We start from the raw sequence: 24,847 nt of genomic DNA, 5'->3' as shown, positions 1-24,847 counted from the left end.
TATTTGAATATGCACTGTTCTGTAAATTGAGTATACTAAATTCTTATAATAAAGTCAACTTTAATTTGTTTTTAAGTGGAAAGATTATTCTAAACACAACTTTTTTTAAAAGACATGAATGCTAAATTCTTGACTTTTAGAAGAATGGCTAGATAAATAATACTTGCATATAAAATGATTTCTGATAATAGGAAAGTTGAACTTAGATGTTTATTTGAAACACAGGTCTCACGAACTGAAGACTTTTCTATTATAACACCACAAATATACTTATTCTTGTTCCTTTAAGTTAGGTTCCCACCTTGATCATGAGCAAGCACCGAAGAAGGAACATCATGGAAAACTTTAAGATGCAACACTGGATAGATAGCCAAGGGCAGCTAGGGTATTACAGTAGGGCCTCTCTTATTATCAGTGGTACATTTTATTATCTCTATAGATGAAAACAAATCTAAAATTGGATGGCACTGAAGCTTACTTACTGCATATATTTTATGTAAATAACGTCCATTATATGTTTTATAAAATAAATGGAGGAAGCAATCATGTGTTGTAATACTGGCAATTCAATTTTGCATTCAAATTAATTTTGCCCCCTTGTGAATAACAATGCATACAACAACAATACTGTACTCTAAAGTAACATAAAATAAAAATCCATGCTGTACTCCTAGACAGACTGGCCATTGGGCAACGTGATGGTTGGCTCATTACACCAAAGTGAAAGTGAATATGAGTTGTTCGTGTCTGAGAAGTTAGTGTTTGTAGATTCTTATCAAAAGATTTATTGTAATGTGCATGGTATCTGCAAATTATCTGCTAAGCTCTAAGTTATGTATGTATGCAGAAGAAACAAGCAAACATACAGTGTGTTATCTGACAAATTTATTCTGGATAAGAAAATAACCCAGGTGAATTAGCTTAGGACCCTTCATATGAATTTACATTTTATACACATTAGAAAATGATAAACAAAAGAGTATGAAGAAAAAGTAGGAAAAATAGATTAAAACAACTGCACAATCAATAGCATGTCTATAATATGTGCATGCTCACTAAAAAAGATAAAACGCAAAACTAAATTATGTGACAAAATTATAAGCTTATCAGAATGCCTAACATCTGGTAATAATTCAACAGAATTAATCCGCTCTTCTCTCCTTCCACTAAAATCACACCAAGCATGAAACTGTGTAAAAACTTACCTGGCCTGCAGCTTCAGTGAGTCCACAGAGTGCCTTAGAAGCCACACTGACACATTCGCCAAACGCAGTCAGGTCACCTGTTTTACAGTGCTGGGAAATGCCTGCCATAGATTCTCCAAGCACCTGGGAAAGAAAGGGCAACTAACAAATTATACAACTACAAATAAACAGAGTGGCGCCGGGGACATTCTAAAAGCGACAGTACCTTTGAATTCTCCATCACACTTTCAATGCAGTCAAAATAGGAAAGATCACTGATTGGCTCACTGGGATTATCTAGCATGCCTTTGACAGTCTGGAAAGAAAGCATCAAGAGCAACTCAGCAATATGGTTACTGATCACTCTACAAAGGCCAGCTCAAGGTATATTTACTGTTAATTATTTTAACAAGTAATGAGTCATAAAAATCATCAAAATATTTAAATATGCACATATATACATAGATAGATAGATAGATAGATAGATAGATAGATAGATAGATAGATAGATAGATAGATAGATAGATAGATAGATTCTATCTATCTAATTCAGTATGGGTCAAAATCTGTTGGAAGTTGGTCAAATCCATCAGTTAAGAAATAAAAAAAATTGAAGTAACTTCAAAATATGGAATTTGTTATAATGACAAAAAAGCATATCTGTTAAAATACCATCATTTCCTAGTATTCAGGTATTTGAAATTTTTTTTCTAAAGGCACAGGTTTAGTTTCATATCTATGCAGTGAGTGGTCAATGTAGGTTAAGCCAGACAATGTCAATAATAGGTTTTAAACCACAAAATTAGAGGATTAATCCCTGCTCATACTCTTGTGCCACCCTGAGAAAGTCAGTCAACCCTAGCTGTGCATCAAATGCATGAAGTATAAAGAGTCATTATGTAGTCTGTTTATGTCCACCAAACCTTGAAAACAATTGCCAGCCAAATACACACTAATAAGACAAGGGCTAACTGTGGACCAGGCAATAGCCACACGACTGTCTTGAACTGGATGAAGAGGATTTGAAAATGAACTTACTGTACTTAACGTAAGTCTAATAAATGAAAAATAGCTATACTGATATAAGGTAGCTACAAAATATACTTCTAAATTAATTTACAAAATTACAAATAGAAATCACTATATGTACAAACTCTTTCAAAAGCAAATGAATACAGCAGTACAGTAAAATGACAGGGCAATATACAGCAATCCAGAATGCTCTTAATTTTAGCACAGTACAGCACAGCACATTTTATGAAGAGGGAAATGTGTCACTTGTCCCATAAATGTTCATAAATCTAAAATAAGTCACTGTCAAGTGAGCAGTGAAAATGGAACACAATAGCAAAAACGATGACTTCAAAATCACTCATTTTGTTAGGACCTGACAAAATGATTATATACGAGGGGGGACCCAAAAATAACCGGAAATATTTTTAAAACGTGTTAAATTAAATTTTCTTTCCTTCAAAGTACTCTCCATTGGCGGAAATACACTTATCTAACCGTTTGTTCCATTGTTCGAAACATTTTTTAAATTCGTCTGAAGTAATGCCCATTAAAGCTCTGGTCGTTTCTTGTTTTACCTCTTCAACGTCAGCAAAACGCCTTCCTTTCAAGTCTTTTTTCATCCGAGGGAACAAAAAGAAATCACACGGAGCTAAATCTGGTGAGTAGGGTGGGTGGTTCAGGGTTGTCATACCGTTTCTTGCCAAAAATTGGCGAATGCTGAGAGCAGTGTGAGATGGAGCGTTGTCATGATGAAAGAACCAAACGCCCAACTCCCACAAATCAGGGCGTTTCCTTCTCACACTGTTGCGCAACCTACTTTTACAAAAAAATTCACTGAACACAAGCACAACCTTCCAGACTAATGGCACTTGGCAGAATGACTTGTGAGGAGTGTAACTAGATCGCCCTAATGGCCCAACCACGTACTACAAGTACCAACCTAACAACAACAAAATTCCGGTTATTTTTGGGTCCCCCCTCGCAGATATACACCCATTGAGAAAATTCTTAGGACCACTATATTAATAGTGGGTAGGGCCTCCTTTCGCTCTCAAAACAGCCTTAATTCTTCATGGTGTGGATTCCACAAGATCATTGAAAATTTCCATTGAAATTCTGGTCCATGTTGACATGATTGGATCACAACATTTCTGCAGATTTGTCAGCTGCACATTCATGCTGCAAATCTCCTATTCTACCACATCCCAAAGGTCTTTTATTGGATTCAGATCCATTTGACTGGGAAGGCCAATGAAGAACATAGGACTCATTTTCATGTTCCTGAAACCAGCCTGAGATAACTTTTTCTTTGTGACATGGTGCATTATCGTGCTGGAAGTAGCAATTAGAAGATGGGTAATTTATGGCTGTGAGTGTACGCAGTTGGTCAGCAACAGCGGTGATCAGTGAAATTAACCAAAACGTTTTTTTGATGTGAATATGCTGTGTCCGCCGGTGACCTTATTGGCCAAAAATTGACTTGGAAATATTCCATGTGGCTGCCTAGGTGAATTTTTTTATTTCTAAACGCTCCGTGATGTTTGGCAAGGCCATTGTGGTATCATGGAGCTGCAGCAGCCATGCACAGAACTTTCACACGCACTCACTTTTGTATTGTTGCCGACATGGCCTGTCAACTGGGTGGCAATCACATGGGGGGAAAAAAAGCACTATATCACACTTCACAGTGCTACACAAAATTTTCCCACATTTTTAACTCTGCTCTTTTCATCAAAGGGAAATCCCACTCTTCCACTTGTGGTCGTTTCATCCCTAAACCTGGCTCTTTGATTGCTGTATGCTGGTCGTCGGTGAACTTAAAAGGGTAAAAATGTGTCCTAAAGCAACAAAAGTTGATAAACACTGCCAGATCTCTATCCTCCATGTATTTAAAAAAGCCATACTTTCATTTCAGTACATTAGCTGATCATAATGAGAATATTATGAGTACTATCAATGGATATACAACAGCACTGGCAATGCAGCACCACATGGCAAATTATGCATGCAGTTTAGCAATGTGCCCAGCTGCTCTACCAAAACAAGTCTTAAATGAACCCACCAGCTCCCCCTCCCCTCATCAGTAAACACAGAAATAATAAAAACAAAACATTTATTACTATTACGACGTGGTTTCTTTCTTCTTGAACAGACACTCTAGCTGCTCCACAGAGAGGCATCAAACAATGGAAGGAGCCAATCCCACACCATCATCTTGTGGCATGGCCAATTTATCCTCTAAGAGTGGAACTTGTGAGCACAATGTATTTACTTATTGGTAGTTTGTGGCTGTTTGTTGTATTTAGATGGGGTGTTCCTCCTGTCTGCATCTTCTGAAATGCTTTTCTGCTTACCACAGTTGTACAGAGTGGTTATCTGAGCTACAGTAGCCTTTTTTACATGTCAAGATAGACTGGTCATTCTCCTCTGACATCTCTCATCAATAAGGTATTTCTATCCACAAAACTGATGCTCGCTGAATGTATTCTGCTTTTCACACCACCATAAAAAACCTCACACTGTTCCATTGTGGTGCTGAGATGTCACTTACTGTACTCGGGTCCCAATCCAGGTGGTTCGTGTGTTGGGTGCAGCAACGCGCTATCAGTGCTTACTCCCAACCTTAGAGTAACCTCTAGAGACTGTTGTGTGTGAAAATCCCAGGAGATCAGCAGCTACAGAAATACTTAAACCAGTTCATTTGGCACCAATTGTACAAGGGCCAAAATCCCTGAGATCATCTTTCTCCCTTAATCTGGTGTTTGATGTAAACATTAACTGAGACTCCTGACCTGTAACTGCATTATTATTGATAAGCAGGTGTATAGTTGTTCCTAAATAATTTGCTAAGCAAGCGTATATTTTAAGCTAAGGGATATGGAATACAACATGGTTGTTGATGTCAACAGTAGAATCAAATGCAATATAGTCTTGGATATGTCTGTACCTCCAGCTCACGCAAGGCATTGTCACATTCCTTCTGTCCAGGAGCCTGCTGTGTACAAAGAGTGATGAGCTGATTTATGCTTTCTGTCACTGACCTGAAAAAAAAATTTAAAAGAATTCCTCAGAATCACTTCTTTGCTTCGTGAGATCTTTATTTCTATGAATGTTTTAAAGATAAATTTCAAAAAGAAAAGAAAAAGACAATATTATGAAAACTTTTTCCCCAACATGATTGGAACTTTAGCAAACTACACTTGTTAAAAAATTAGTATTAAACATGGACTGTACGTTTGTATTTTAATCTATTTGTCTGTGTGTCCAGTCCCTCTGAGCAAGCTGATTGGTTAGTTTGGTGTGCTTAGTTTGGCTTTGGTGAGGCAATGAAAGAGTAAATGTGAGTGTGAAATGCATACGGAGGACTAAAGGCATGGGAGTCACTCTGAGAGAGTCACCTTCAAAGACAGCAAGTATAAAACTGGACAGAAGGTGAGAAAGGCGCCTCAAAAATAACGAAACAGCTTGAGAAGCAGGCTTTACAGGAACATGCTTGAGAGATAAAGTGCTAGTTAAAAGATGTTCACACACTTGCAAATACACAGGAAAGGCACTGAAGGTACATGCAGGGCAAGAGATAGCAAATATTCTTTTAATTATTCTATTACTTAAATCAGTGTTTCTATGTACATTTTGTCATTTTGTTTGAGTGTTTACAATGTTACTTTGTGCTTCATATATTATATATTATATATACATATATATACATATATATATATATATATATATATATATATATATATATATATATATATATACACATACACACACACACACACACACACACCGGAAAATGTGCACAGAGAGGGAGAAAATACAACCTTAAATTAATATAGCAGATTGTAGGGCATAATGAAGATAAAAACTTCAATCATATAGCAGAGAATTTTAAACACACACAATAAGAACACAAGTAGGCCATTCCTATACTCCATGCACTACGCAAGCACTTGGTCTCAATGTGCCTGTGGATATCAGGACCTTAGCATTTAAGCAGATACATGAAAGATTAAATTGTAATATGAAAGGGTTCATTTTTATGAATCAGTCTGCGCTTACCTCCTTACAAAATAAACAATACTTGATTGTAAAATAATATAGCATACACACCAGATGATTTGGCCTCTTACCTTGCCGCTGCTGCCAAAAGGTTTTTGGCATTCGGAGCACCAGGATCTACTGAAAGAGACTTTGCTGCCAGGAGCAACTTACTAGAAGCCATAGAAATGTTTTTGAGATTTCCAATGACCTGAATTTGGTCTTCTTTGCGCTATATAACAAAAAAAAAAGAAAGACAGAAAATGGTAAAATCAACTTAATGAATAAATCTTCAACTTTGACATTCAATAGAATCACTATAATGAAATTTAGAAAGATATATCACTTTAGGAATGATTTAGTTGAAATTTGAAGATGAAACATTGAATGACAAAAGTTGAAAGGTACCTTTTTTGCTTTTCAGTTATGCAATGGGCACTAATTCACAGTATATGAAGCATAAATGGAACTCTTTCTACAAGCTTTACAAAGACGTTTTTTAAAACAGAGGTATACAAAAAGAGCTAAACTTGTCAATCAGCTTCACTGGCTCCCAATTAAATATTGCATTGATTTTAAGATTCCGCTTATTACTTACAAGACCCTTCATAATGTGGCACCTCCTTATCTGTCTGATCTTCTTCACATCTCCATTCCTTCTCATATCTTTAGATCTTCTTCCTCTTCAATCTTATTATACCTCCTGCTCGCTTGACTACCATGGGGTATAGAGCTTTTAGTCAAGTAGCCCCTTGCCTCTGGAACTCTCTCCCATAGACTTTCATAATATTGACTCTCTTCCTATCTTAAAACACATCTTTTTAAGCTGGCTTATTCTGCCTGATAATTTTAGCTGATAAATTTAAATTTAATTTTATTATTGTGTTTATTCTGGTTTTATTGTACTGTTAGTATTTTATTAATTTAATGTTGTGACTGTTGTTATTAATGTGCTCTGTATGGTGTCCTTGTGTGTCTTGAAAGGCGCCGATAAATAAAGTAAGTTATTATTATTATTAATCCTGTGGTATCATGAAAAGCAAAATTTTTAAAGATATTTATATTTAGACCAAGAGAATAAATATGACAGACTTAAAATGTGATGGCCATCATTTCATCCATTTATTTTGTAAACTATTCTTAATAATTCTTAAATTTAACACAATGGTTTAAATATCATGCCACTACACAGGAGCAAAAACAGTCATACATTCATATTGGCAATGGAAAGTTTTGTTAACAAATCTTTCCACAAAATGGCTGTGATGCAAGTAATAGCTAGAAATGACCCGATAAGAACTGTAGCTGGAGGATATACCGTATGTCAGTCTCTGTAATGGCAACAACCATATAGTTAAGTCCATAAATATTTGGACAGAAACAACTTTTTTCTAATTTCAGTTCTGTACATTACCACAATGAATTTTAAATGAAACAACTCGGATGCAGTTGAAGTGCAGACTTTCAGCTTTAATTCAGTGGGGTGAACAAAACGATTGCATAAAAATGTGAGGCAGCTAAAGTATTTTTTGAACACAATCCCTTCATTTCAGGGGCTCAAAAGTAATTGGACAAATTAAATAACTGGAAATAAAATGTTCATTTCTAATACTTGGTTGAAACCCCTTTGCTGGCAATGACAGCCTGAAGTCTTGAACTCCTGGACATCACCAGATGCTGGGTTTCCTCCTTTTTAATGCTCTGCCAGGCCTTTACTGCAGCGGCTTTCAGTTGCTGTTTGTTTGTGGGCCTTTCTGTCTGAAGTTTAGTCTTCAACAAGTGAAATGCATGCTCAATTGGGTTAAGATCAGGGGCCTCATGTATAAACGGTGCGTACGCACAGAAATGTTGCGTACGAACGTTTCCACGCTCAAATCGCGATGTATAAAACCTAAACTTGGCGTAAAGCCAGGCACATTTCCACGGTACCTCATACCCTGGTGTACGCAATTTCTCCGCTCGGTTTTGCAGAACGGCGGCACCCAGCGTCAAAGCAGCGCTACAGTTCCTGTGTGGTCACCCTTTCTTTCTTAGATCCACATTCCTGACACGGCTTTATAAATACACTGAAACTAACTGCATATTGTTTATTAGTGTAATGCATCTGATTGTAATTAACCTGCAGCAATATAAATGGTCCAGGGAATAGCCATGGTATTCCAAATACCATAACTGCTTTAGCGTTGTTACTCTCACTGCATCTTCTTCTTCTTTCAGCTGCTCCCGTTAGGTGTTGCCACAGCAGATCATCTTTTTCCATATTACTCTCACTGCACCACTCGGAGTATTTATATCTGAGTGGGGAATCACAGCAGCAGCTGATTGGAAAGAATTATTGGTGTACAGTATGAAGCAGACGCTGCCTGAGCCACGGCAAAACGCTTCAGAGACTTTCCTGTACGGACTTCGCGGTTTAGAAAACGTTTCATCCCAAGAACTATAAACGCACTCAATCAGTCCATCAAGTGCTCCTTGTAGAACTGTTTGTACTTATAAGTACAATTACCTCACTGTAAACTTGCACTACAGTTATAATATTGCACAACCTGTGCCACTTTATAAAGCGCGTATTTAAATATGATGACGATATCATTTTTAAGATGAAATGCAGCAAAATATGTTGATTATATTATACAGATAAAACTTTAAATTCATTTAAATAATCTGTATTGTTAATAATTAAACATGTGAGGACACGGTGCCACAGCGCTAGGAAAGTTCAGGGATTGTTCCTGCATTGTGTTGTATTCTTGCTGGTGCTGACGCGACACTGGAAGGATAGACGGATAGAATACTTAAACATGTACTATGAAGATATTTCAATGTTCCTTAAAAGTTTTAAAGAATCGGCGTTCTAAGCTTACAAATGTCTTCACGTCTATTACAGAGCTGATTGTGTGGCGATTGGGTATTTGGAGAAAGAAAAATAAGGACAGGAATTGGAGGTTAGTACGTTTGAAAGAGACAGTACTTCAGTAATAAATTATTTCATCAAAGGTCGCGCATGGCGCAGCAAGCCTCTTGCGTGAGACATGAACAAGCACTGCGCCACCGTGTTCCCATGTTTAATAACATGCTTTCATTCCTATCCGCATGAAAAAAATATCACGTATACATCTCAGTATTTTAATTATTCAGAGAGCTGTAATATCACGAATGTAATGGATTATGTGTCCTGTCGGAGAAAGAGAAAGAATGGAAGCACGTAGTGATTCACACACAGAGCACATAGAACATCAAACACAGAACAAAGCATTTAACATGCTACTTTAGTTATGATGGGATTTGAGAAACTAGTAAATTAAACGATTTTAAGATGAAGTTTATGATGTTCTACTTTAATGGCAAAATAAACTACGTGGTTAAAGTGGAAATTTCGAGATTAAAGTTGACATTTCGTGTTTTTTTCCCCACTGTGCGCCTTTTTTTTTTGTCTGTACCCTAATAAGCTTTCATATGACACTCAGACGGTGGGCTACGACTCGCCTTTTCACGGCGACTTTGATATGTGACTTCATTTTTATTTTGGGCACTGTGCGACTTTGTGAACTTGAGCTTTCGAGTTTCTCCGACACTATGTCACTCGATCAACTTCCTTTTGTTGATTATCCCACTGTTTAAACCAACAAATAGTATGTTTTTCCTTTGCCTCCACTTGGTATTCGCTGAAATTCTTATATTTTCCCCTGTGCTTTTCCCATTGTCTTTTCACAGAAGGCTATTTATATTGATTTACATTTTCAAAGAGGCGTAATTCTGGGAGGAATTGGGGTGGGACTGAAGGTGCGTGCACGTGCGTTACTTTTCACGCTAATCGGGATTTATGTAGCGGAAGAACGTGGAAGTTTGTGTACGTACAGATTCCTGCATCTGCATTTTTCTGTGCATACGCACATTCCCGCTTTTGTGCTTAAGCCATGTTATAGTGTGAGTTTTATGCACACTGTTATACATGAGGCCCCAGGTGACTGACTGACTTGGCCATTCAAGAATTTTCCACATCTCTGCTTTAATCAACTCCTGGGTTGCTCTGGCTGTATGTTTTGGGTCATTGTCCATCTGTATCATGAAACGCCGCCCAATCAATTTGACTGCATTTAGCTGGATTTGAGCAGACAGTATGTCTCTGAACACCTCAGAATTCATTCGGCTGCTTCTGTCCTGTGTCACATCATCAATAAACACTAGTGTCCCAGTGCCACTGGCAGCCATGCACGCTCAAGCCATCACACTGCCTCCACCGTGTTTTACAGATGATGTGGTATGCTTTGGATAATGAGCTGTTCCATGCCTTCTCAATACTTTTTTCTTGCCATCATTCTGGTAGAGGTTGATCTTGGTTTCATCTGTCCAAAGAATGTTTTTCCAGAACTGTGCTGGCTTTTTTAGATGTTCTTTAGCAAAGTCCAATCTAGCCTTTCTATTCTTGGGGCTTATGAGTGGCTTGCACCTTGCAGTGCACCCTCTGTATTTACTTTCATGCAGTCTTCTCTTTATGGTAGACTTGGATATTGATACGCCTACCCCCTGGAGAGTGTTGTTCACTTGATTGGCTGTTGTGAAGGGGTTTCTCTTCACCATGGAAATGATTCTGCGATCATCCACCACTGTTGTCTTCTGTGGACGTCCAGGTCTTTTTGCGTTGCGGAGTTCACCAGTGCTTGCTTTCTTTCTCAGGATGTACCAAACTGTAGATTTTGCCACTTGTAATATTGTAGCAATTTCTCGGATGGGTTTTTTCTGTTTTCGCAGCTTAAGGATGGCTTCTTTCACCTGCATGGAGAGCTCCTTTGACCGCATGTTGTCTGTTCACAGCAAAATCTTCCACATGCAAGCACCACACCTCAAATCAACTCCAGGCCTTATATCTGCTTAATTGATAATGACATAACAACGGACTTGGAAACACCTGCCCATGAAATAGCCTTTAAGTCAATTGTCCAATTACTTTTGAGCCCCTGAAATGAAGGGATTGTGTTAAAAAAAATGCTTTAGTTTCCTCACATTTTTATGCAATCGTTTTGTTCACCCCACTGAATTGAAGCTGAAAGTCTGCACTTCAACTGCATCTGAGTTATTTCATTTAAAATTCATTGTGGTAATGTACAGAACCAAAATTAGAAAAAAAGTTGTCTCTGTCCAAATATTTATGGACAGAGGTCCTGCAAATTCTTTATTTTTTGTTTTCCTGTATTGATCTGGAATTTCTCCTTTTTTGCTTTATTATGTTTCCAAATTACTCTTCTAGACAGTATACCCCATTCCACTTAAACTGGCGTGACATCTAGAACTTAATTTCAGAAATAAGGAGTACTTATTACATTGTGCTCAAACTGCCACAAGTGCAAAATGCCATTTACTTTTAATGTATAATTTATTTTTCCAATAAATTATATTTCAACATAAAACATGAGGTTTATAATACATGTAAATGAAGGTGTCTTTTAAAGAATATACGCTGAAAGATCAGCTGGAATTACCAACCCAAACAAAGCAAAACATACATTTCATTCAAATATTTTCAAGATTTTATAAAGCTTATCACTTATTGAGATTCTTGTCTTAATTTAAGGTTTTTGTTATATTATCATTTTATTGCTCATTGATTAAAGAATAACTAAAATTTCTCTCATTATTCTTCACTCATGGACTTTTGTGATACCAGATTTTTAATCAAGAGAAATAGAGATGACTATGCTACAGAAAAGATGGCTATGGGATAACAGTAGCACTATACCTTAAGTTGGTAGCACATTACACAACTTCTAGTCAGAGGGGGTGTCAAACTTGAGGACTGAAGTTACTGATCTTGTCGCACAAGTACTGACCACAAATTGCAGGGTACGTCAAACTACCTAACTGTGTGATGACTTCCCACCACAGTCTCACAATTCCAAAGATTAGAGAGCTTGTTGCCTTTCCTGATAACCAATAATGTTCTGCCCGACAAGAGCCAGTGTCTGGCCGTAAAAACTGTTTCAAGCGCAATCTCTGCCCTTTGTCTCTTTTTTTCCATTCTGTTGTACTACATAATACGTGAGATATTAGACAGACGAGCCTCTCTTCTGTTTGACAGTTCCAAAACATCCACATTCCTTGCTCCTCATAGCTGCATTATTACATATATTGTACTTCTGGCTGAGCACTCACTGGTTCTCAACTCTTGCACACACACAACCTGCCCCTACAACTTAAGACAAAATCACACCTGTTTGATTTTGTCAGGGAGAGTTGCAGCCTGGCTGGACCGAGTCACTACAAATGTCAGACTACAAGACTGTCCTAGACTAGCCAAGATTTTGTAAATGAAGTCTGCAAATGAAAATTACTAGAAAGGTCATGTCACGTGATGGGGCCTTTACACCTTACACTACCTGCATGCTGGGTGCGACTTTTTTGCCCAGTCCCTAAAAGAGAACCTAGCAGCTGGTTTCCTGGAGGCATAAAGTGGTTGCAGGTTTTCTATCAAACTAATTCCTTAATTATCATTTCAATGGAGCATGTCATTCATTTAGATGGTTTCTTGCTCCTCTCATTCCTACCTGTGTGTATTTTATTTTTCTGATAAATGAACATAATGTAGTTTGAGAGAATATGCATTAGCACCGGTCAGTCCATTTGCTTCTATGTAGATTACTTTAGAGCTGTGTTACATTATGACGAACACAAGTAAATGTAAGAACAGATGTTCAATTGTTGACAAACTTTTTATTCGCTATTTATTTTAATTGGTAACTAATTTGGAAAACAATGAAACAATTAAAAAAAATGGAAAAAATAAGATGCAATCAACTCCTGTACATAGAAAGCTATAACTATGTACAGAGAATTAAACACATCTATTAGTAGTTTCAGAATCTGAAGACAAGGAACCGCAGTACGCAATCTATTTTAATTAAGAAATCAATTACCACTGAAGATGGGCTTCTAATTAAGACATTTTAGGAACCTACAATGAGCAGTCATAGTGGCAGCCCAGGAATAAGATACTGTTGAAGGAACTCTCCTCTGATAAGTCAGTGGGAAACCGATGTTTTATATTATTTGAAATTGGAAAAAATCTAATTCTCAGTTAGAGGATCTGTACAGAAATTTTTCAAAACCTGGCAGGATCTAATCAGTAATATTTTAGAATAAGAAGAAATAATTATTTCCGTATTTCTTTTCCTTCTCCATTTATCTTTTTTGCCCTATTAAACTCAATAATTTAGGCATGTTTACAAGCCTTAAGTATTACTCCTTTGGCCATGCTCTCCTTCTCAGGGGTGGGGTTTGATTTGTTTTCCAATCCTATTTTTTGTAAAAATGTATCTATTTGTATGGAATGAGTACAATAAAATTAATAAAAAAAATTTAAAAAAAGACACTGTTGAAGGAATTTGATAAGTAACACACCAGCGTCATATACTTTTTCCCCACGTGGAAACAAGCTGTTAGCACAAAGACACCAGGCTGAAAAGGCAAGAAACCTAAATTCAGATTCATACCAATTGTTATAGTTATTAGCATCCCAAATAAAGTTTCGTTTGAAGCCCATTTATTACTCTGTGAACCAAAAGTGACAGTTTTCCTCATTCAGGGACACTACAGAAATGGAGAAGTGAAAGTACAGAAAAGAATTACATTAGATTAGGTACTGTACACTTTATTTGTCTCCAAGGGGAAGCTTGGGAAAAGAAAAAAAGTATTTTGCACATATATATAAGCAAACAATCCCAAAACATTTACAAAAAAACGTCTGTCTTGGATAATAAAGAGCTGATGCTGTGAACAACAGGTTTGTCTGTGGCAGTAAGATGATGGGACCTGTCCAGATGTACCACAGGTTTACATTTAATGGCATTAAAATTTGAATACAGCAGGTTCAGTGTGCGGTGTCCACAAAGGTACATGCTGATAGAAGCCTATTCCATTTACAGTTGCTTGGTGAAGACAGCAGCACACAGAACGACTCATCTTTAGGTGTTCACAACGGAGCAAATCATTTCTGTTGCTGCGTTTAAAAATAACCACCAACAAGATGACGCAGCCCCCTTTTAGTCGATAATGTACAGAAATTCAGACTGCATTCAAAGTCTTGATCGCATATTTAAGTTTTTATTGTAATGTGTTTGATTTTTAAGTACCCTAAGTTCTTGTCTATAAGCCGCGGCTTATCTAAGGAAAAAAGTTGTGAAAATGAAAAAATAGAATATCGGCTTATACAGTAATCCCTCCTCCATCGCGGGGGTTGCGTTCCAGAGCCACCCGGGAAATAAGAAAATCCACGAAGTAGAAACCATATGTTTATATGGTTATTCTTATATTGTCATGCTTGGGTCACAGATTTGCGCAGAAACACAGGAGGTTGTACAGAGACAGGAACGTTATTCAAACACTGCAAACAAAGCTGTTGAAGGCGGCAGCTCACACCCCCTCCGTCAGGAGGAGGGAGAGAGAGAGAGAGAGAGAGAGAGAGAGAGAGAGAGAGAGAGAGAGAGAGAGAGAAGAGAGAGAGAGAGACAGAGTTTGTTTTTCAGTCAAAAATCAATACGTGCCCTTCGAGCTTTTAAGTATGCGAAGCACCGTGCAGCATGTCGTTTCAGGAAGCAGCTGCACAAAAGATCACAACGTGAAGATAATCTTTCAGCATTTTTAGACGAGCGTCCGTATCGTCTAGGTGTGCGAACAGCCCCCCTGCTCAATCCCCATACGTCAGGATCAGAGAAAGTCAGCGCAAAAGAAAGAGAAAAGTAAGTTGGGTAGCTTCTCAGCCATCTGCCAATAGCGTCCCTTGTATGAAATCAACTGGGCAAACCAACTGAGGAAGCATGTACCAGAAATTAAAAGACCTATTGTCCGCAGAAATCCGCGAACCAGCAAAAAATCCGCGATATATATTTAAATATGCTTACATATAAAATCACAATTTAAATGACCGCTACGCGCGCGTGTTGACTCGGCGACGCCCAGAGCAGAAAGAACGCTCTCCGGCCGCTCCAACCGCGCCATGCGGGGAGTGAGAGAGACGCCAATATCTCACACTCTCTCCCCCCTTAAAGAAATTAAATGGGTGCGAGTGAGACCACTGACCTCCCTCCCTTCTATTAGTTATAGGTTATAGTACGTTCGGCTTATCCATGAGTCTGGCTTATCTATGATAAGATTTTATTTTAAAAATTCGTATGATTTTTGGTCTCCGGCTTATACACGAGTCCGGCTTATAGACAAGAACCTAGGGTATATATAATTTATGTAAGTGCTTTTTCCACTCTGTCTGATTGCATCAGATGTAACCCATCCAGCATTAAACAGCATCTGAAATAGGAGGTTTAAGTGGGTTCTCCACCACACCCAAATTGCTACAATAGCAAAACTCACCATGAGATATATATTAGATACGTGTATATTATGGATATTCTGTTTATGTGTACTTCAGTGAAGAGAGGTGTATGGCGTCATCCTGTGATGCGCTGTGCAGTGATGGAGTGTATGCTACTGGGCTTGGGCCTGACAGAGTGAATGCATCAAATAACCTGGAGACCTCCACCATGTACAGCAAACACAGAACAACACTGACCAGATGAACCTTTATAATTTTAATATCCTAACACTGGCTGTAGTTAATTCCTGATGCTTAAGCTGATGGCTATAACCATCTTGATGAATTTAGTTTTTAAAATGTTAGGGGGAAAAAAGTGTTTCCTTTTCAGGCCCAAAAATGGACTAATGCAAACAGGTATACGGCTTATCTAATCCATGTCTGAGATTTTTACAATGAACAAAGAAAATATGCTTTACAACTACAAACCTAAAAGTCTGTAACTGTAGAAGTCTTTAACGTGCTTACTGCCAACTATGAGAATTTTCTGCCCCATGTGCCAACTACAAGTTAATTTGAATAGAATGTTTTAGAGAAAATAAATTTCTATTGCGAGCTATGCTCAGTTAGAAAATGCATTTAAATTAGTATTTAAAAAAAAACAAAACACCTGATTTTACCAAGATGTCAGGAACAGACGTTTAACTTGTTTGACACTGATCTTCCAATCCAAACATTACTAGAAAAAGGTTTGACATATTTGATGAAACCCATCCAGTTAATTACAGAGTGTGACGGATAATTAGTATTTATTAGAAACTTGACCTTTTGGGAATCACAAGCCAAAGCACTCTACATGTACATCATAACTTCAAACAAACTTTGGTATAACTAGAAAGGTTACATAACCTCTTCTTACAGTGAACCGAGGTGCCTATAAATAAACAACCTTGTGGTTTCAAAACCAGGTGCCTATTCCACAATGCCTAGAAGAAGTTGGAAAGCCGAAATTGTGACTAGCTTCCAGAATCTTGTACTGATCTGCATAAGTTAGTAAATTTCTTCACATAATGTGTTTGTTTCATGTTATAAAAACCATACACACTTGCTCTAAATTAAATAACACTATAAAGCTTACCTGCGTTTGACCAGCCATTTCAATTCCAGCATCAAGGAATTCATCAAAATCTTCGCTAAACTTCCCAGAAGCCACTGCCAGTTCACTGCTGGTGCCTCGGGAGGCATGGACCACTTCTCCAGCAGACTGGTTGAGGTCAGCGGCAGCCTGATTCAGCTCACTCTGGGCCTCTTGAAATGACTTGGTGCTCGGAGGCAGCTGTAGGTGAAAGGTGTCAATTTGCATTATACTATGGCCAATATTTAGGACATACAGAATATACTGTATATAGGGGAATAAAAAAAAAAGTCCAGCCAAATCAATCAGATCAATTTTAATTAAACTATTGGGCTGTATAGAATATATGACAAAAACACCACAAATGGACATGCTGGTTTAAATGCAACATTATTTAAAATGGGAAAGTATGAATCAGGAGAATGTAGAGGGTGTGGTGCTGTGGTTAAGGCTTTGGACTTCAAACCCTGAGGTTGTGGGTTCAAATCTCACCACTGACTCTGTGTGACCCTGAGCAAGTCACTTCACCCGCCTGTGCTTCAACTGGGGAAAAAGAAAAGAAATGTAACCAATTGTATCTCAAATGTTGTAAGTCACTTTGTCTAAAGGCATCGGCCAAATAAATAAATGTAGATGGTATCAACTTTGTGAGACAGTTTTACAAGTATTACTGGAACATATAGCTTATGAAAAGGAAAGAAAGAAAGCTATTGGAAATAAACATGTCACTGGATGCTATAGTTGGATATGGTCAAGGATGTGAAAGGAATCATAAAACCATACTGAAATACTTGAAACTTACTGGGTTATATAAGGTAATTTCATTTAGAATGATTTGGGTGGTAATTTAATGGTGTAGGTTGTGCATGTGTGTTACTGGTAGATATTGGGTTCACTATCCTGACGCCTCTTTACACTCCAGTTCAATAGGAGGTGGTGATGCACCGTTACATTTGGTTTGCCAGCTGCCAATAAACAAGAAGTAGAAACCTCCTGAAAAATGAACACATTGCATCTACCTATTCTGGGCTTGACTGTACAAATTCTTATAATGGTGCATCTTTCAATAAGAAAAACACAAATTTCAGAATTCATTTGTTGATTATTGTTCATTATCTGAACTAACTTGGACCAGGTCAGTCAGTGATTTTCTAACCCACTCATTCCTGAGCAGGGTTGAAGGGGAAGCTGGTGCCTATCCCAACTAGCATAGAGTGCAAAGCAGGAACAAACCCTGGACAGGGCACCAGTCCATAACAGGGTGAAAACACACACACAAACCACACACTAGGGTTTAGAATAAATTACCAAGTAGTGTGGTAGGGAGTGGTACTTTAGGGACTTTCAAAATCTGACGATGTCATTTTTAACAAATTAGGTAAATAATATTGGCAAGCTTTCTTGGGCTGAATGGTCTCTTTTTGTCAAAACTATTTTAATGTTTTGAGTGCCCCAGAGTACTCCTGCTAGAAAGACGTAAGTGAAACCTTCACTCTGCAGCTAAATTACAAAGCAATAAACTGAAGTTTAACACTTTAATAGTAGTACTAGGGTGTTGTACCGTGTTAGCCATTATGAATGTAGAGAAAAGCCAAGCAAAATGATACCTTTAATTGGCTAACAAAAAAGATTACAATAAGCAAGCTTGCTTGGCTTTTCTCTACACTTTAATAGTGAGATACATGTTAAGTTGTATCTCATTGAGCCTGTCAAAATGCAACATGTGAGCGAATTCTTATCTTAGCATAATGCCGCTGTAGACACAGTGAGATTTGCTGCCATATATCGGTTACCTACTACAGTGCAGCAAACAATAAGACAGCCATAGAATTGGTTTTTTTTTTGGTAGAAACAACTTGCATAAAAAATTGCTATAAATAGACAGTCTATAATTACTGTATGTCATCTCGAAAAAGGTATAAAGCTGCTGATGTTTTGGAAAAACTAGATTTGCTTCAAGATGAATATTTTGATGATAACAACAGTGATCAAGATAGTGACAATCAGTGGGATGATGCAGACAGCTGCCCCAGAGATGTTTCATCATCATAAGGCGCCCGACTTGTCACAACTGTCAGGACAGCACAACATGGACAGTTTGCCGACCACTTAGCGCAAACAGTCACCAGCTAGCAAATTACCAACTGTGTTCTGTGCAACAAGCATAGACAGGGAAATAAGAAACATGTTATATTTGCAGCACATGCTCTCCTATTTTTTCATCACTCTGCGTGGTGCCATGCTTCTAGGACTCTCATTTAAATGGAGACGTTTAGTTCTATTTCATTTATGTTAGGTAGAATGCCCAGAGGGGACTGGGCGGTCTTGTGGCCTGGAACCCCTGCAGATTTTATTTTTTTCTCCAGCCGTCTGGAGTTTTTTTTTTTTGTTTTTTCTGTCCCCCCTGACCTTACTCTTTTTCTATGTTAACTAATGTTGTCTTATTTTAATTTCTTATTTTTTCTTTGCTTCATTATGTAAAGCACTTTGAGCTACTTTTTTGTATGAAAATGTGCTATATAAATAAATGTTGTTGTTGTTGTATTGCTGGTCAATATTAAGTAATTAATAGTTTCTTTACATTTTTAACAGAGTTACTGTTGATAATAAAACTGTTGCTTTTTGGTTCATTTCTTTATATTTGTTACGAGTTTTGATTAAGTTAATTATTTACTCATCTACTCTCTATATATAAAATCCTAAACCTAAACGTGCAACGATTTTATGTCACATTTTTGTCGCGGTTTAAATCAGGCTTATTTTTAAACCTACATACAGTATATATATATTTGGCATCATTCTTTTCAGAATTTATCGAACTTTAATGTGATGTTGTTAGATTTTCAGATTCTTATTCCGTTTTTAACTTATAAACTAAAATATCAAGAAAGTCATGGTTTTTATTTTTGATCGAGTAAACTTTCTTTCACAGAAACAAGCCACTAAAAAATGATCTATTCATAACACCAATGTTTGTATTTAGGTGATTTAGTTAGCTGAAGGTCCAGTCACGATGACCCTTTGCATACCACTTTAGTATTTACATGATTTTTCCTGTTATTTAAATTAGTCATTTAAAAAAAAAATTAATCTATAAGAATGTCAGTTAAAACAAATGAATTGTTTATTTAGTCTTTAATAAATACTAATTGAGCATAGTGGACCTCAGTTTAATGGGAATACTCCAAATATTTTATTCTCATTTCATGATTTTTACTCTGTTAAATAAGAATTCATTTTTCTTTTACATGTTTATAGAATTTCGTGATTTTGACTCTAATAAATAATAATTTTTCTTTTGTATATTTACAGATTTTACTAATATTCTGGCTGCAACTGGGGGTTGGGCACTGAAGGTGCCAGGGGGGCTTGCCTCCCCAGTATACTATATGTATAGACCTATACAGCAATGTCCTGCTAATAAATGGTCCAGCAGTCCATGTGTTAAAAGGTAAGTTTCGGTGTTCTGAAATTCAAACAGAAAAGTAAGCAGAAAGAAAATTCTACCTGCCGTTAATTAAGCTGCATGTTTGGCCTGTCTCAAGCGTAATTTACTTAAACTACAAGTGAAGGAAATGGAAAAAGGAGGCAAAACACTATCTTCAATGGAGACATTTGAAGCAGATGTGAGATCCACGTAAGAGTTCAGGAATTACCCATTATAGCTTCTGTTATCTAGTAAGTCAGAAATAAAATGTCAAACTGAGGCCAGCCATGTGATATATGATGATGCTTTATCTCCTCAGTGCAATGCATGGGTGTCAAGCGTAATGTGATTGCACTGCAGGATTCTCAATACAAAAAGAAAAAGCAATAAGAAAAATGACATACAAGAATTCATACAGAACCAATTGATCTCCGTCACAGTTAATAAAAACTAACTGGCTAAACAACCTCATGGCAAGTAAAAAATTTAAGTAGAAAGAAACAACACCTGCATACCAGTCCTAGGAATGTGTGGCCAAACAAGCTAGACATTAATCTTATCCAGAAAAACATTAATTCTTAAGTGTATGAATTCCATATGTCTTATGGAAATGCATCAGCCAGGGCCTACCAGCACATTGATGGTTGCTCTTGCACTCTAGTGCTCATCACTGCACTGCCAAGTGAAATCGATCAGTCTCTCTCTTTCCTGCATACGTTTTTGATTATGTACAGTATATCATGCATTCTAATTTGCAAGTTTATTATTGAGCAAGTCAGTCAGTGTTGTATTGGCAGCAACAACCGAAGCTGGTGAATGCAAAAGTGGCTGCTGTGTCAACCTGCTGTTACAGAAAGAAAGAATTACAGTACATGACATTTGTTTGCAGTACACATTGTGTCGGTTTTGTGGCAGGGCCAGCAGAAAATGATCTTTTAGCCTAATTAAGCACAAGAAGTTCTCTTTCTGCTGTTGTTAACTACAAAAGTGTTGCTGCTTATGAGTGCAGTGGATTAACTGGGACTCAGAACAGTTTAGTTATCTTTATTCAAGCCAGCATGTGCATGCAGAGTGACACAGGATAAAAGTCAGTTATGGCAACTTCCGCAGACTCTGTCTTTCCATGGCCAGCCATCGCATATTATATCTCCTTACTAGACAGAAGGAGAAGTGGCTTTCTATTCTCTGCTACAGAAAACAAGAACGACCATCAAGAAGCCTAGGGAACTTTAAAGAGGGAATGCTATTAAGAATATTATAGTAGCACATGGAGAGCATGGAGGCCCGGTCAACTCAAAGCACATGAGCCTGAGTTGCTGGGGCGCCTCCTGTGTGAAGTCTACATGTTCTCCCATTGTTTTCTTGGTTTTCCTCCTACACTCCAGGATTCCATTGACATTTGGGTAAGCTGATTGGTGATGTGGGTCTGAACTATTGTTTTTTTTTTCCCTCTACTTTGTACCTTTTCCTTCCAGTATATAATACGTGAATAAAAAATAAGTCATTAAGCAGCTTTGTGACCTGCCACAACCTGTTCACTGTGTACAGTTACACTTTATTTTCCTACAGGAGGTCTCTTTACTTATATTTCCCTGAACTGTGTATTCATGTGTGTACAATGGACATTACTACAAATAAAGGTGCAGTATGTAGAGACCTTGTTACACTAAGATCTACAGTATACCACTGTTCAAAAGGATAGCTAAAATTTCAGCTTTTATTATTTATTATTTAAAAGATCTAAGTGATAGCAACATATTGGATGGTGAGAACCAACATTTGGAAAGTAACCTTGGGGGGGAGGGGGTCACCATGATGCTTTACACTGCAATGAAAAACAGCTTTGATTTTTCAAAAACCTTAAGATGTTAGCCAATCTTATGTATAAAAATGTTTTCCATTAAATTAGGTTTATACTTGGAAGTAAGTAAAAATCCAAGCACTTTTCAAAAAGCACAGTTTCTTAAAAAAAACAACAAAATACTCACCGAGTCCACCAGGAGTTTCTTGCTGGATTCCCCGATGCTTTTTAAGGCCATATCAACATCTTTTTGCCCAGGGAGGCAGTTAACACAGTTGTTCAGAGAGTGGGACACTGCTTTAGCCACCTAAAAAAACAGAATAGCACTTAATGCTGTAAGTTGATCCTATTTGGTGGCATGGACTGTGGACTATTTTAAAGACAGACCTCAGTATGTGCGTCTTGGGAACTGCACGTCTGACATTGTGGTCGGTAGGGGGAGTACTTTGAAGACCTCCTCAATCCCATTAACATGCCTTCCAATGAGGAAGCAGAGCCTGGGGACTCAGAGGTGGGCTCTGGGACTGAGGTCACCGAGGTGGTCAAAAAACTCCTTGGTGGCAGGGCCCCGGGGGTGGATGAGATACGCCCGGAGTTCCTCAAGGCTCAGGATGTTGTAGGACTGTCTTGGTTGACACGCCTCTGCAACATGGCATGGACATCAGAGACAGTGCCTCTGGATTGGCAGACCGGGGTGGTGATTCCCCTCTTTAAGAAGGGGGACCAACTACAGAGGGATCACACTCCTCAGCCTCACAGGAAAAGTCTTTTCGGGGGTCCTAGAGAGGAGGGTCCATCAGACAGTCAAACCTCGGATTCAGGAGGAACAGTGTGGTTTTCGTCCTGGTCGTGGAACAGTGGACCAGCTCTACACCCTTAGCAGTGTCCTGGAGGGTGCATGGGAGTTTGCCCAACCAGTCTACATGTGATTTGTGGACTTGGAAAAGGCATTCGACCATGTCCCTTGGGGAATCCTGTGGGGGGTACTCCGAGAGTATGGGGTACCAGACCCCCTGATAAGGGCTGTTCGGTCCCTGTACAACCGGTATCAGTCTGACATTGTGGTCGGTAGGGGGAGTACTTTGAAGACCTCCTCAATCCCATTAACATGCCTTCCAATGAGGAAGCAGAGCCTGGGGACTCAGAGGTGGGCTCTGGGAGCCTGGTCCGCATTGCCGGCAGTAAGTCGAACCCGTTTCCAGTGAGAGTTGGACTCCGCCAAGGCTGCCCTTTGTCACCAATTCTGCTCATAACTTTTATGGACAGAATTTCTATGCGCAGCCATGGCGTTGAGGGGGTCCGGTTTGGTGGGCTCAGGATTGGGTCACTGCTTTTTGCAGATGATGTTGTCCTGTTTGCTTCATCAAGCCGTGATCTTCAGCTCTCTCTGGATCGGTTTGTAGCCGAGTGTGAAGCGGCTGGGATGAGAATCAGCACCTAGTTTCTTAAAGACCTCAGGTTACATTTGCATGTTCACTTATGGAGTTCACCTTTGGGAAAATGTGCCAATGTCATAAAATGTTCAGAAAAAGAAATGACCCATTATCAACGGCCATTGTGAATCTGATCACACTATTTCAATATGGCTTTAAATTAAACTGACACTTTATTTATAGGTTTCTTTTACTGGATTGCACACAGCACCCTCTTCTCTGCTTAACAGTGTGATTGTGCCCTGCACAAATGTACATACTGGTACATTTGCTTCTTGTCTTACACCCAATGCTGCTGGGATAACAATAATTCAGGTATTTTTACTTCAGTAAAATAAGTATTGAGTTAGGTTACTCATTACTTTAAAAAGTAATCAGATTGTGCTGCTGAGATTAGCAATGTACGTTCAGCTCATCAAGAAAAATTTAGCAGTTTCTGAAATACTGAGAGAGGTTACTTCAATCAAGAAAATGGAATAATGTAATCACCCAATCATTTGCCTCTAAAAATGTATCTTTGTGGCTGCAAAAGAAAGATTGGTGACAACGGACATGACAAAATCCTTTATGCACATCAGAACAATACACAAAGTGATAGGGATAAAAATAAGAGAGAGATGTGTCACTGAGAAATCACTACCAAAAAGCACAAATTGAGAGATTATTATTTGATAAGAATTTTCTTAAGCAACAGACTGTGGTCTAAAAGATATCAAGGAATGCTCTGAATTAGATTTTTGGGTAAAATAATGAATTATGTTCACAGACTTGCTGCTTTCACCTTTGGCGAAATTACAATTTTGACTCATTGCTGGAATGAGATCATGGAAATATATTTTGGAAGCACCACAAAGAATAGTTTAAACCTGACCTGAGTGTACACAGCCTGCCATTGTATCAAAGGAAATGAAGAAAGTTCTTAGCAAATGATAACATAAGAGATGCTGCTCACTCATAACTTCTTCTTCCTTCTCTGTGGGGTCGATGTGCTTGATCAATGTTCTCTATTTCAACTTAGTCCTGCACCTCCTACCCAGTCAAACCCTTTTCCTTCACATCATCTTTTACTTTATCCATCCACCTCCATTTTGCCCTCCCTCTTTCTCCTCCCCTGTACTTCCATTCCCATCACTCTTTTGCCCACACATTCGTTGCCTCTCCTCATCATATGTCCAAACCATTTCAACCTATTTTCCTGTACTTTCTTAGATATCTCTCCCACTTTTGTTGTTCCTCTGATTGTCTCATTTCTTATTCTGCCCTTTTTTGTAACTACACATGTCCATCTCAAAACATTCTCATTTCTGCCACATATATCTTCTTCTCTTGCAATCCCTTTACTGCCCATGTCTCAGCTCCATACATCATTGCTGGTCTTAACACCCTCTTAAAAACCTTATCTTTAACCTTTGTCTTAATTCTTCGATCACACAACACTCCTGATACCTTCTTCCAGTTGTTCGATCCATACTGCACTCTATGGGTTATCTTGGCATCTAATTTTCCATCTCAGG

At 38.1% G+C, this 24,847-nt stretch overlaps 1 protein-coding gene across 2 annotated transcripts in view; it reads right to left on the bottom strand.

The window, feature by feature from the left end:
• tln2b (talin 2b) overlaps positions 1-24,847 on the bottom strand; it is a 316,938-nt gene that overhangs the window by 151,604 nt on the left and 140,487 nt on the right. For both annotated transcript variants that reach the window (XM_028823593.2, XM_051920301.1), the window contains 6 exons: positions 22,088-22,207; positions 16,676-16,873; positions 6,329-6,468; positions 5,146-5,239; positions 1,411-1,500; positions 1,206-1,328 (listed from right to left, as the gene is read on the bottom strand). In XM_028823593.2, coding sequence (XP_028679426.2) covers positions 1,206-1,328; positions 1,411-1,500; positions 5,146-5,239; positions 6,329-6,468; positions 16,676-16,873; positions 22,088-22,207 — 765 coding nt within the window. The remainder of the gene's footprint in view (positions 1-1,205; positions 1,329-1,410; positions 1,501-5,145; positions 5,240-6,328; positions 6,469-16,675; positions 16,874-22,087; positions 22,208-24,847) is intronic.

Source organism: Erpetoichthys calabaricus, chromosome 17 (genome assembly GCF_900747795.2).
Source record: "Erpetoichthys calabaricus chromosome 17, fErpCal1.3, whole genome shotgun sequence".
NCBI lineage: Eukaryota > Metazoa > Chordata > Cladistia > Polypteriformes > Polypteridae > Erpetoichthys > Erpetoichthys calabaricus.
This window is presented reverse-complemented; position numbering and strand designations above follow the sequence as displayed.